We start from the raw sequence: 14,342 nt of genomic DNA on the forward strand, positions 1-14,342 counted from the left end.
AACATATAGACAATCTTTGGAATACCCTCACTCTGTGGTACTGAGACGCTGTACAGTTAATCACCTGGTATTATAGGTATTTTTAGCTGGTGTATGATTTTTTTTGTATCTTGCAGCAAATTATGTTTCAAATTGTATGAGAACAGTTAATCCAGTTTTAATAATGTCTAGGCTGCAATGCCAGATGTAAAAAAATAAAGTAAAACAATTAAGAAGAGTATAGTAAACCAAAAAAAACATGTGATATTTCAATTAAACTGATACATATGATTTTATTCTGTTCAATTGCCAGAATAAATAAGAACACCTCCCTTCATTAAATTGATTCATTCTATTTGCTACTAAAGGCTATTTCTAGTTACGAAAGTACCGAACGTGTGTGAGTGTGTGTGTGTGTGTGTGTGTGTGTGTGTGTAAGAACAGGAACCTCTCTTGGTGAGCAGGAAGATGGTGACGTCAGTTGTCAGTTGGCTCAACGCTGAGTGAGTCGGAATTACAACATAATATTTGTGTGTGTGCGTTTGTGTTAGAGAGAGAGAGAGAGAGAGAGAGAGAGAGAGAGAGCGAGAGAGAGAGAGAGAGAGAGAGCGAGGAGGAAGAAAATGAGCGCGTCTACCTGTAGGCTATTTAAGTGCATGAGTTAACATGTCAAAAAGACACAGTGTGTTTCTGGAAAATATAGATTAGCTCTCTCTCTCTCTCTCTCTCTCTCTCTCTCTCTCTCTCTCTCTCTCTCTCTCTCTCTCTCTCTCTCTGTGTGGGTGTGTGTGTGCGTGTGTGTGTGTGTGTGTGTGTGTGTTTACACAGACGGGAATACTACGCCAGAGGAAGTGCGCCGGTTCTCCGTCTGCGCGTCCCGACTTCCTGCTCTGAGGCAGGGGAGAGAAACGCTGCAGATCCGCTTTCAGACAGCAGCGGCATGGAGCCCCGACACAACACACACACACCGCTATAAGACACAAACACACACCTCATACACGGCCAGACTAGCAGAAGAGCAGCGGCCGTCCACAGCAGGGTAGGTACAAGTTTACTTCGACTTCCAACTTTTTTATGGGTGCGGGTTCGTGCGTAACGGAGAGACAGAAGCGCACTTCTATAGCTGTTTTCGCATTTGATGAAACCCGATCAGGTTCACATATTCACTGTCAACTTGAAAACCACGTCGATGCTGCGCGTAAGGGATTAACCCTGTGCGTAATAAGCGTTAATGCCGTGCGTAAAAATGTGTTAAAGCCGTGGGTTCTCCGGGTTTGGCACAGACGCATGCGTAAATTTGCCAACATTTTGTTTGCTACATTTGAGACGACAGAAAGAAAGAAAGAAAAGAGGTCAGTGTCCCGGCTCCGATGAAAAAATTAGCCGTGGCTCCTTTAAAAGTCTGGTTGTAGACTTTCTGGTTTGTCTGGACCTCGCAGACTAATTGCCATGCGCTTCCGGATTGAAGCTGGCAGCAGACAACATCTTGAAAATGAGTCACTGGGGCAAAACAAAGAACCATTTGAGTTCCAGTTGAACCCCAACTCCCTCCCCATACACACGCACACACACACACGCACACACACACCTCCAAGAAAAAGAAATAACAAGCCCAGAAAAGGGATGGAGGGTCATGTGCGACTTTTTTGGTGTGGTTTGTCTTGAGTGTCGTAATTACACTGAAGTGTATATCTGATGGATTCACATTTGAGGAAGGAAAATGTTCATGGATCAGTTACGTGTTAACTTACACTCACAAAGAGAGAAATAAAGAGAGAGAGTGTTTTTACTCTGAAATTCAATAAATCAACATTTCCTCCTTTGTTTCAATCTTGTTCAGATTTGTTCAGAGGGTGAACATAGATCAAACAGATTCTGACATGAGGACATAGATGCATTCTCCATATGCTGTTGTGGACCTGTGTTGAATTGTTGCTCTAAAAAGAAGTATAGGTGTGTGTGTGTGTGTGTGTGTGTGTGTGTGTGTGTGTGTGTGTGTGTGTGCGTGCGTGCGTGTGTTCCTGGTGGTTCCCAGTGACAGGACGTCCTACCTCCCAGAAAAGGAAGGCCTTACTCCGGGAAGACGCCCCCTGAAGCTGAATGACAGGAAGTCCTCGTTTAGACAGACAGACAGCACTACAGTTCTTCCATCACTTAACACACACACCCATGCAGGAAAAAGGAAGCGGGGATATGCGTTTGTGTGTGTTCATGGCGATGGGTCATTGTTCGCACCACACACACTTTCCCCTCTCTGCTGGGTGGTTTCCTGTTAAAGAGACAAAGCGAGAAGAAGGGATGCATACCGTGTTTTCATGTTGAATTATGAAGGTGGGTAGATGAACCCTCACTTCTGGTGGCAATGTTCGAGGTCCTCTCCTCCAATGTTTCTCTACTGCTGAGGCAGATGTGGTTGCCATGGGGATTTGTGATGCAACTGCAAACTGTGATATCGTCTTGGTTGCAAATGAAATCTGGTTCAAATGATGTATTTGTTGTGTTTTCTTGTGGCAGTAAGTAGTTCTGTATTTCCTGCTAATGAAGCACCTTGTAAATTGATTGAATCGAGAGAGAGAGAGAGAGAGAGAGAGAGAGAGAGAGAGCACAAAGGAGACGGAGAAACAGACAGGAAGACGCTCACAGACAGTCGGTGGCTTCAAGGTAAACACATCGGTTAGACTCGTGCTTGTCTTGGCAGAAGGTCACTGACCACATCCTGCTTTATCACCATGGAAACATACGGAAGTCTGGCCCTCTCCCTTTCTTTGTCTCTCTTTCTCTCACACTCACACACACACACAAACGAGAGAGAGAGAGAGACAGTATACACACAAACAAAAATGAAAAATAACAAGTACAGCGGGTAAAATTATCCTTTTAATCGTGTAAAGAGGGCTGCAAACCAAAAAAGAGGGTTAATCAAAGGGACAAAAACATGTTCTTCTAATTTGTCACTCATCTGTCCACATCCTGCTCGTTCCAATATTTAAATAGGAGGTGAAGCAAGGGCACAAGGACAGGCGTAGCCCTGAGCATCAATGGCGGCTTCACTCACACTTGTATTTACTACTGCCTCCATCCTGCTTTGGAAGGCAGCCAAAGTATGCAAATCCAAGCGATAAAAGCGCGTGAGCTCATATAGAGGTATTGATTACATATTTTGCTGACGAATCATAATGTTCAATCACTCACAGCCAGCTTGGCTGTCCAGTAGAGCCTTTGGTGTTTGTTTGTTTGTGTTGTGTGTGACAGGGAATTCCCAGTCGGAGAGGATGGGTGGGTGGACATGGTCAGCTCTGTTATGTTTGTGCTTTTTAGTGGGGTTTGCACCAGAGGAAGGATTGCGGTTTGCATTCGTATAGACCGTTCCTCCACCCGCTTCTCCTCCTCTTCCTTGCTCCCCACCTACCCTCTTTTCTTGATCCTTCCTTCACTTTATGTCTTCTATGGCGTATGATTCCCGAAAATACAGCAATGTGTGCAATCATTTCATTTCAAGACCTTTTTAAGGGCTTTACTGGAAAGGTTTAAAGCTGCATTAATCAATATTTGTATACCAACAATGGATCTTAGAACATGTTTAATGTCTTATTGACAAATCCGCAGATAATTACCAGCCAACTCAGGTGTTCCCCTCAGCAAACGGCGGGATTTAGCATCCTCTTAGCTCATCATTTGGTTTTTCTTACGAACCACAACTTTATTGTTTTGGTTGAGTCTTTCATCAAACCAGTTTACTACAGCTGTTTTTCATTTTTTTTTAAAGTGATAGACCCACTGTATGCTGCCTACCCAGCACCAAACAGCAGACAAATAAGGTGATCAAAGACAGGATGAATATTGAACTTTAATTCACTTTGTGGCCTGAAACATGACGCCAAATGAATGCTTAGGTTATGTTTGCTGGACATGTAAAAGGACATCTGATTGCTGACACATTTTAGAACGACAGGGAATTTATAATAAGATGATAATACGTCAATGTGTTTTAATGACAATCTTCTTGATAATACAAAGCAATGCGAGGTTGTTGTGATTTCATTAAGCCTTGCTTCTCCTCTGTAGATCGCCTGTGTCTCCGGTGTCATCCCGTCATGGAGAGTTCCATCACACTCTGGCAGTTCCTGCTACAGCTGCTGATCGACCAAAGCCACAAACATCTCATCTGCTGGACGTCCAACGACGGCGAGTTCAAGCTGCTTAAGTCAGAAGAGGTGGCTAAGCTGTGGGGGCTGCGCAAGAACAAGACCAACATGAACTATGACAAGCTGAGCAGAGCCCTGCGCTACTACTACGACAAAGTACGCAACTTATACACTTCAAAACTATTCATTGTTAAACCGTCTGACTGGTTTCATGGTGTGATTTATGTCCTAAGGGCCATGAAACCCAATTGAAATCAACACACCAAAACTGTTAATAAAGGGGCTTATACTAATGAAATCACATCTTGTTTCCTCTGCAGAACATCATCAAGAAGGTGATCGGCCAGAAGTTCGTCTACAAGTTTGTGTCGTTCCCTGAGATCCTGAAGATGGACCCTGCGGTGGTAGAGTCGGGCCGCAGCAGTGAGGAAAGTGGGGGCGGGACGTCAGAGCCCGAGGCTGACGACGAGGATGGGGGTGGGAGAAACCAGTACCTCCACTCCAGCCTGTACTCCTCCTTCACCGTCAGCTCCCTGCAGCACCCCTTGGAACCACATCGGCCGATCAAGACTGAGCCCAGATCCGATCACTACGGCGACAGCTCCTCCGTCATCCGATTCGTAACCAACCGCGGCCACTCCTCCCTGCCCCCAACCCCACCCCCATCCTCGGCTGAGACCTCCCATTCCTCCAGACCGTCTCCGGTCCAGGCCCGCTCTTCCTCCTGCTCCTCCTCCCCGCCGCAAAGCCCTGTCCACGCACTGTGGAGGGGGCGGGGCCAGAGCTCAGAGACTAATGAGTTAGAGCAGAGCGCCCAACCTCTAAACCTCTCATCTGGTCAGAGGGAGAGAGAGAGGTCACATGCGATGCCAGAATGCAGGAGATTCGCCAATAGCGGGCCTTTGAAAAGCAGGAAACCCAAAGGGTTGGAAATCTCCTCCTCCTCGCTCTTCCTGACAGGAAGCGACCTTGTCTCCATTGCGCTCAACAGCCCGGCGCTGCCTTCAGGCTCCCTGACCCCTGCCTTCCTCACCACACAGGTACAACATGAAACATAACACATGTACTAACACCACTGCGCTCGCACACAGTCCTTCTGTAAATACAGGTGGTTTTAGGTGAGGAAAAAGGAGAAGAAAAAGGCTGAGAAAGGACGATGCTTTTAGGGCGGGAGGAAGAAAATGAAGCTTGTAGACAGGGAGGAGATGGAAAGAGGTGAGCGGAAAGAGGGGAGGAGGCCAGGGAGGGAGGAGGTTCATAAGTGAAGCCATATGTTTCTGAAGCTCCTGATTCACTGGCAGCAACACACTGACCAAGCCAGGACAGTAGACTACATTCAGGCATTCAGCTGACGCCTTTATCCAGACCGAGCAATGATATGCTGCGTGTGTACAGTACTTAAATGATGGAAAGTAAAAGTGTACGCTAAACTGTTCCCTCATCGCTGAACATTTTGTATGATTAAGTGTTTGCAAAGCACACCTGAGCTGTTGGTATCCACAGCCACTTATCCACTTTCCCCTGGACAGATGTGATTCTGTTTTTAGTTCACCAGAAACCAGTTTAAGGTGGTTTCTGGGGGTAAACTGGTATCTTGCAAGTCAAGCCATGAGCTCGATCTGGCTGGTCATTCGGCAAAGAAACATCAAAACACTGACAAAAGCAAAGCATAAGCTGGTCCTGATCAAGGAGCTTAGTGGAGCTGAATACCACCAAGGCTCATTCGCCTGTTTTAGAGCAGCAGAAGTATGAGTGGTCAAACAAAGGAAATTTGAGATACAAAGATGACCGGCAATAAGATATAGCCAAAGCACAGCCTTGTATTTTTTCAAAGGAAGCGTTTGAGACAGCTTCCTGCAATGAAAAACAGATTTCTAAATATTTGTCAGCTCATTTGATGCCTTTATTAGAAAACCGATAGACAGGAAACGAGGGGAGAAAGAGATGGGGGATGACTTGCAGCAAAGGTCATGATCGACGCCACCAGGGCACCTTTTTAAAGATCAACTTGACTGTTAGCAAAAAGGCATATATATATACTAAGCATTGCTAAAATAAGATTGAAGCAGGGTTTTAAACAAATTCAGACAACACAATAACCTCAGTGGTGGCACTTCTGCTTTGCGGTGAGAATATAAACACAAACGGACTCAGGAAACTGTTGTTCCTGAAGTGTAGTTCCGGACTATCGTGGTAGAACAGTCGGTAGGAATCCTATGTTCCTGTGACACAACCAGAAAGAAAACCGGCTTTGGTCAAATATGAAGAGACAGAAGAAAGACGAGACAGAAGAAAATAGATGTCATGAATTGTGTATGAGTGGAGCTTCCTGACCAGCATGGAGTCAGTCAGTCAAGTCCGTCTGTCTAGGAGCCATGAGTTCACTAGAGGGCAGACTTGGCTTCGAGCTCTGGGTGAGACTGTATGACTTGACAACTCCACCACAGACCATGAGCAGCTCTCTGGGCTCATAGCCAGAATAAACACCAACATTTCCATCGTGGTGTATTTATCCTACATTTTACTTTGGGTTTTTGTCAATGTAGACTCCGTCTGGTCTGCTGCTCACTCCCAGTCCTCTACTCTCCAATATCCATTTCTGGTCCAGCCTGAGTCCAGTGGGACCCCTCAGCCCTGCACAACTGCAGAGCCATGCCCCCCTCTTTCAGGTAATACACACACACATACGCAACCCCACACATTTAGAATTGCTGTATATGTGAGGAACTCTGAGACTGCTTGTTGGCCGAACAAACAAATGGCCAATCACTGTATCCCACGTTGAAAAGAGGTTTCAGTGTCAGTTGAACAATAGGACAAGCACTGTGTTTTTGTAAACATTCTTCCAATAACATTAAATCATCCTTACCCTAAACCGACCCGAACCTTAGCCTTTACCCTAATTTAAAGCGACACTATGGAATTCATGAAACATATCCTTTACTTTTACAAATGAAAAGGAGAATTCACAACACAGTTAATACTCTCAGGAGTTCTGCAGCTACAACCTTTCTTGGTCTGATATGACCAGTAGCTTCCGGTGGCTAATGTTAGCTAACGTCAGCAAACTGTAGATGTTAGTTGTTGAGTAACTGAGTCAATTTGCTAACCCTAACTTGGTTCTCCTAAGTATTGTAACGCAAGAAAATATACACATGAAATGTATTCTCACACACACACACCAGTAATACTAAGAGAAAATGCCAGTTCCTTTAAAGTTCCTTTAATGCTGTATACCCTTTTTATGGATAATTATGTGAAATAAGTTCTAAAATGTTTCACTTCTGACCGACCTGTGTAAAAAATAGATTTAACTTGTCCGTTGTTTTCACACAGTTGTGTGCGTGTTGGTGTATGTGCGATTCACCGTGTGCCAGGGTTTCAAAATAAGCCACAGATGTTTCCGTTCTGGTGGGGACAAAAAGAGGGGGCAACATCCTGTTAGTTAGGGGGAGCGGGAGAGGGCTGGTTGGTCAGGAGCTCCTCCCAGCCATGTCAAGTCTCTTGACACAAACAGACATACACAACTCCAAAAACAAGCTGTTAAGCATCTAATGGCCGGTGATTTAGTCCTTGCAACGGGGGGGGGGGGGGGGGGGGGTCGGTCCTCACAACGCTGGTGCACTACTTAAGTCCCCACAATGTAATATAAGTAAGAGCAGATTCTCCTCCAGTGCAGCAGCAGCAGTAGTATAGATCTGTAGAAAATGATGTTTGTCACACAGGTTTGTTACAACATTCAATCACCTCAGACAGAATATACGTTTCCCTCATCTTATTGCACAAGTCACTCTATGACAGCATTGACTAACTTTAACATCACTGTCAGCATTATGGAGGGGACATCATTCTAGTCCTCTAGTAATGATAAATAAATCAATATGCTTGTGTCTACACTTGTTAAATGACACTACATTTTTAATCAGTGTAAAGCCACAATGACTTAAGCCATTTAACCATATGAATTCTCTTTAAAGCCACTCTGTTCGATTTGAAGATTTCGGACTTCAGAGGCAGTACTAGTATCAAATCTGATCCAATTGTCTACTTTTTCTACAAACATCACCATAAGCCATCAGAATAATTTGAAAGATTATATAAACACATACATTCTCAACAGGTGATTGAACAGTAAATACCAAAAGTTGCACTTTCTTCACATTCTTAAAATGTTTTCATGAATATGTCATAACTTACCATGCTTCTCTTATGAAGAAATATGTCAGGGGGTTAAATAGTATCTGTGTCTTCCACCTCTGATCTCACCTTTCCCCCTGCAGTTCCCCACTCTGCTGAATGGACACATCTCGATGCCTTTACCCAGCATGGATGGTCCCTCTCCTCTGCTGTTCTCCTCCAGCTCCCACAAGTGCTGATGCCAGCCCAAGCTCCAAGAGCAAACTGGGCCAAACCAAGCCGGGCAAGATCAGCACAGAGCAGATCAGCCTTGGACTCTGACGATGAACCACGCAGGAGTTGGACTTCCTCTGAGTCGATTTAGACTTTGATGTGAAACCCGTTCCTTTGCATTTATCATATCAAGAAACAGGAGCTTCACTCTGAAGCTTTGCTCTCTGAGAGGAGTATCCGCATTAGACATGTCTTTGTGTTTACTACAGTTCAACTCCTCATGTTCTTTACGCGGGTGTTTGGTGCTTCTTTTCAGGCAAAGATATTGACTGGAGGTCAGACCTCATTACATTTCTCATCTCATTTTATATCTCGTGTCATTTCACTCGGTTTAAAGTGATGCAGACTGGTTGCAATTTCATGAATGTTATCCCTATTTCCCCCCCTGCCCTGAATAATGTCAAATATCCACATCACTGACACAAACAATGATCTGGGGAAATCTTTGTCAGGTATTATGAGATAAGATCTGAAGAATGACAGATGCTCCCCTTAATAGACGTAAGTACAGCTCCTTTAAGTAAATACATGTTTGTCATGCTAACGCACAGTTAAGAGGAAAGAGACATATTTGGTTTCCTACCGAGAGTCGGCCTTAGATGAGAAGATTGATACCGCTCTCATGTTTGTAAGCTCAATATGAAGCTACAGCCAGAGGACGGTTAGCTTAGCATAAAAACTGCTGATGTGAAAGAGTTTGCCTTACTCTGTGCAAAGGTGACAAAATCCCACTAGCGGCTAAAAGCGTACTAGTTAACTGTACGAAAATGAAAAAATAACAATTTGTAGTTTTATGGGGGACTGAAGGCAAAAAAATAGTTTGGCACATAACATCCGCTGAAACCACAATGTGTGGTTTTTTGTACGGATTAAACACAGAACATATAATCTTTAACAGCAGGCTTTACATGTATAGGCCGACTTGGTTAACTTTGGGCAGAGCCAGACTGGCTGTAGCTACATATTCAACTGAAGAGCCGTCATAAACGTTGTCATTTTACTCTCGGCAAGAAAGAGTATTTCCCAAAATGTGGAGGCTTCCTTTAAATTGAACAAATCTTAGAATGTGACCAGTTTCGGGTGCAAAAGTCAACCAATAGCTTTGTCTCATTTATCAACCTTTTGGGGATGCAAAAAAAAAGTACAATGATAATTTTTACATTTTTGAACTTGATGAAGATTTGTCCAGATGTTGAGATGAATCCCTCACTGACTCCTAGCAGAGCACCTGCTAGCCAGCATGCTAAAACGCTGTAGAAGTCTTTTCATTTTGTCTTCTGCATTGCATTTACTTGACGCTGTGAACTTGTTTTTATCCGGATAGTGTCATGCTTTTCTTTTTTTTCCTCTTTTTTAAATGCACTGTACTTTTCAGCCTTGTACCAGCTGTGCCTTCAATATTGTAAGACTTGTGTAAACGTATTAAGCTTTAAACAGGTTTTAATAGATATTACAGGTCAAAATTGCACAAAAGCTTTTATTTTGTAAAATGACTCCTGGTTATTTTTATAATGAAATTAATGGAAATGTATTCTCAGTGATTTGCTTGTGTTGTGTTGAGAGAAATGTTACTGTTTTTTGGAATAAAATGAATGAATATTCAGAAGTACTATATTCATTTTAACACACTTTTCACCACTCAAATAACGACCGCTGCACAGACTGATTATGAAACAGATTAAATTTACTTTCGATGGTTATGAGAAATAAATAGTTCCAGTAAAAAGAGTCACACACCAACTGTTCACCGGCGGCTCAGTGTTTCAGAGAGGTCGAATTCACAACACAGCAGGCCTTCCATGCATCAGGCACACATACACACACACACACGCTCGCTCAGACACGTTCACATAAATTCAGGTCATTCATACATTTGAAAAAGTTTTACAGTTTTACAATAATAAACATTTAGCGGTTGCAGAAATCTCCTTTCGTGCATGTCACTGCTGTTCATGGAAAAAAAAACTGCTATTAGTGACACAGTTCGCAGTTAACGGTGGAATAAGCCTTCATTCTTACCATTGAATACAGCGACATGCGTAATAAATGAAGGACAACTTATTTCAAGTGTGATAAAGTGTCAGTGAAGCATCCAAACACACTGAAACGGTTCACGTGAAATACAACATGAGGGGAAGAAAAAGGTTTTCTCATTGTAAAGCTATGGAGAAATCATTGGGCAATGGGTCAATGTAATACAGGACGTCTACCATTAATATAATGACTTTTTGTCCTGTGAATACAATTGCTACATTATTTGAAATATAAATCATTAACAGTATCTTTCATCTGAATTTATTCTGTTGTGACAGTTTGTATGGAGCTTTAATTGTTAAATATATATAATCTATTCCGCGCTGAAAGGAGAATATCCTGCCAAAGGTTGTAACTAGTGAAATGATGAGTATTACAGGATTATTACACGATTAGCTGCAAACTGTGATAAAGTTAATGTTTATTACATTAATTCTCTCAGCTATTAATGGGTTTAACAAGCATTAGTCATGCTTACAGCACTTGTCTAGCATGTTCCACCCAATCAGCAACTCTGTGTTGCTCAAATCCTTTAAATCCCAGCAGACAATAAATGTGAAATTTTCATGTAGATGTTGGACAAAAGAGCTGCAGTTATAGGAAAATCTCCTCAGATCTTCTCACACTCTTGCATGTTCAACCTGTGATGTTCAATGCATTCCTGGTGTAATTCAGCTTATGCACCGCACTCCTTTTTTGCTACTTTGAGTGTAAAAATAGCTTGCTGTGGATTTGAATGATAGATTTCTCTCTGCGTGACTGACTGCTGAATCGGCGACAGTAAAACTCGATGTTTACCACAAACCTTTTGAAGGAACAGTCTGACATTTTGAGAAATAGGCCTATTTGCTTTTTAGCCTAGCGTGAGACAAGAAGATCACTCCCACTCGTGTCTGCACAATAAACATGTCGCTGGTCAGGTTAGCTTAGCATAAAAATAGAGACGGGGTAACAGCTCTCTTAAAGTAACAAAATCTTCTGAAAAGCACCTCTGAGGTTAACTATTCAACTTGTCGTACAAAAAAACAATGTGTAAAAAAAGTCTGTTTAATGGAGTGGTCTCGTGTGACGTCACAGTTTAGCTGTCGGCCATGTTGGAGTACACACAAAGCCACTGGCATGCACGGCTGAGTCGCATAACCTATCGGTGGTGAACTTTTGTGCTGTCTTTGGTTGTGGCAGCAGAGCTGACAGAGACAAGAAATCATTCTTTCGTTTGCCAGCGGTCATTACACATCAAGGAAATGACACGAAGGAGCTATCCAAGCGACGTCGCGAGAAATGGCTGTCACGCATCTCTCGAGATATAAAGGAATGGAATTTGGCGTACACTAGAGTATGTGCGGATCACTTTATAAGTGGTCAGTGATTTTATTTGCAAATTCGTTTGTGAACAGTATTTAATAAAGGAAATATAAATTAAACTTGGACATGAGAAGGTTACCGAAGCTTCATCGGCCCGTGACAGCAGTCGGTACCAGAGACGTGTCGAGCGTGTACAACAGGCGAAACACAGAGATGCAGCCTCAGCATTGCTTGATATGAGTTTAACGTCGGATCATATATATATATATGTATATATATATGTATATATATATATATATATGTGTGGGGGGGGGATGAAGTTAGGAGTTAGTTGAAAGTGAATTCCTACACACACGCACACAATGACATGCACGTACAATGTAAACAAACACACGTGTCTGTTTGCGCTGAGTATACATTGAATATTGCTAAATATCGGACCAGATCTGTATATATTTACCCTTCCAATGACGAGATGAGAATTCTCGACGACCGTTGCTTTGACGTCTCGGACCCATCCACTGACAAACTGATTATAAGCGTCGAGCCCTTTGTAGCACTCCAACTCGTCTTTTGTGTAAGGACTGGGGGTGTTCACGAGATACGTGTAGATGTTGGCGTAGTTTACCGATGGAAGATAAGTAGGATCGGCACTGAAACCATCTGCACTCATCGTATAGGGATCCAAATTACCAATAACCTTCAATTTGGCCAGGTAGCGAACCTTTGATGCACTATCCAGTGATTCAAAGTATGGTATTTTCGCCGCACTTCCTTGTTTACGCGCCGCCATGTAGGATCTGTATGTACTCCAACATGGCCGACCGACCTCGTAACTAAGGAGATCGTGACGTCGGTGAGACCACTCCATTGCCAGCGTAGCAACCTCACAGTCTCTACAAGACTCCAAAAATTGACTGTGTTAAGAAAAAGTCCAGCATGTCACCCCCCTATAAAACTACAACTTGTTGTTTTAAAAAAATAAAAAATAAATGTGTTCACTTGTGAGTTTTAGAGGTGTTGGTAGGCAGATTTGTTCCCTTTGGTCAAAGCCAGGCTAGCCTCGATTTTAGTCTTCACGCTCAGCTAAGCTAGCTAAGCTAACAGGCTCCTGGTGCTAGCTTCATATTGACTGTACAGATGTGAGAGGGGCGTCAATCTTCTCATCTAACTCTAGCGCAAAATGTCAAACATTCCGTAAAAGCACTTTTTTGCTGTCACATAGCTGCTGAAATTATCTGGACAAGATGTGAACACACCAAGTATAAATTAAACCAGGGATGCAAAGCACACCAGCAGTCACTTTAAAACTGCTCAAGTGATTTTCGGGAGATCTTCTTTTTGCTTCAGTAAACATGCAGTTAAAAGTGAGACTTCTCAACCGGCTTCATCTGTAGCATCACTGTCAGTTGCAAACAACACAGCGGGCAGTTAAATCTAAAATTTCAATTTGAAATCTTTTTTTTTCTTTTTTTTTTTCTCTTGTGCACAAATGCTAGAGAGCAGTGGTCTGACGCCAAGTGGAAACCAACCATTTTGCTTTTGAAGGCCCCCCCCCTCAGGTCAGAGGTCACAGACAAAGAGGACACATCTTAATACTGTTGGGTAAACTCGGCCGTGTCGAGGCACACGTCCCTGAATCCAAAAAAAACACACACTGAAGTGCAAGTTAAAAACAAAGACTTACTGCAGTGAAATCTCAATGCACAGAGCGAGAACGTGCAGCTTGCATTTTTTTTTCTTTTCTTTTTTTAAAGCACTGACGTCCTGGCAGTTTTTTGAAGGGTTTTAGGGAAGGCTTGCTGGCTTCCTGTGGGACGTCACATGACTTCCTGTTCAGCTCGAGTATTCCTCTTTCAACCAGCGCTCGTCTTCCAAATTGTTTGCCTCCCCCCCACTCCTCAGTTTTGGTCCCATTGCGAAGATCGTTCAAAAAGAATAACAGAACCGAATGTTGGTTTCATGTTCTCCCAGTTTGATTGGACTCTGTGTGCTTCTTAAACCACCAACTTAGAACTGCTTCCACAATCACCTCAAAGTCCTGCTGTTTGACCCTCAGTGCAACACCCCCCGGGAACAGGGCCTCTAGAAAAAGGGTCGACTGAAATGTTTTCAGTCCAGAGGAACAGTTAGCCCCCCACCAACACCATCTCGCGTCCCACTCTTTCTAAACCTGGAAATGTTGTGGAGTTCAGTCACGGAAGCTCGAAGAAAAACAAAACATAAACTCCAAATATATATATATATATATATATATATATATATATATATATATATATATATATATATATATATATATATATATATATATATATATATATATCTATCTATCTATCTATCTATCTATCTATATATATATATATATATATATATATATATATATATATATAGATACATATTTATAAAAAAGAAACTGAAGCATTTGGTCTCCAAGCACGACAACAACAACAACAACTTGGATCACAGCGT

At 42.7% G+C, this 14,342-nt stretch overlaps 1 protein-coding gene across 2 annotated transcripts; it reads left to right on the forward strand.

The window, feature by feature from the left end:
* The first annotated feature begins 861 nt into the window (after positions 1 to 861).
* On the forward strand, positions 862 to 14,039 carry elk3 (ETS transcription factor ELK3). 2 transcript variants are annotated; one of them, XR_013773017.1, is made up of 6 exons: positions 862 to 1,018; positions 4,045 to 4,280; positions 4,445 to 5,164; positions 6,671 to 6,793; positions 8,405 to 11,626; positions 12,751 to 14,039. XR_013773017.1 is itself a non-coding variant. In XM_079294581.1 (5 exons), the coding sequence occupies exons 2-5, from the start codon at positions 4,074 to 4,076 to the stop codon at positions 8,498 to 8,500; spliced, it is 1,146 nt and encodes a 381-aa protein (XP_079150707.1). In that variant the 5' UTR covers positions 862 to 1,018; positions 4,045 to 4,073; the 3' UTR covers positions 8,501 to 14,039. The 2 variants fall into 2 exon arrangements, 1 of the variants encoding a protein (XP_079150707.1); XM_079294581.1 differs by having other exon boundaries at positions 8,405 to 14,039.
* Positions 14,040 to 14,342: the final 303 nt, after the last annotated feature.

The sequence above is a fragment of the Melanostigma gelatinosum genome (genome assembly GCF_949748355.1).
Source record: "Melanostigma gelatinosum genome assembly, chromosome: 22".
NCBI classification, from domain to species: domain Eukaryota; kingdom Metazoa; phylum Chordata; class Actinopteri; order Perciformes; family Zoarcidae; genus Melanostigma; species Melanostigma gelatinosum.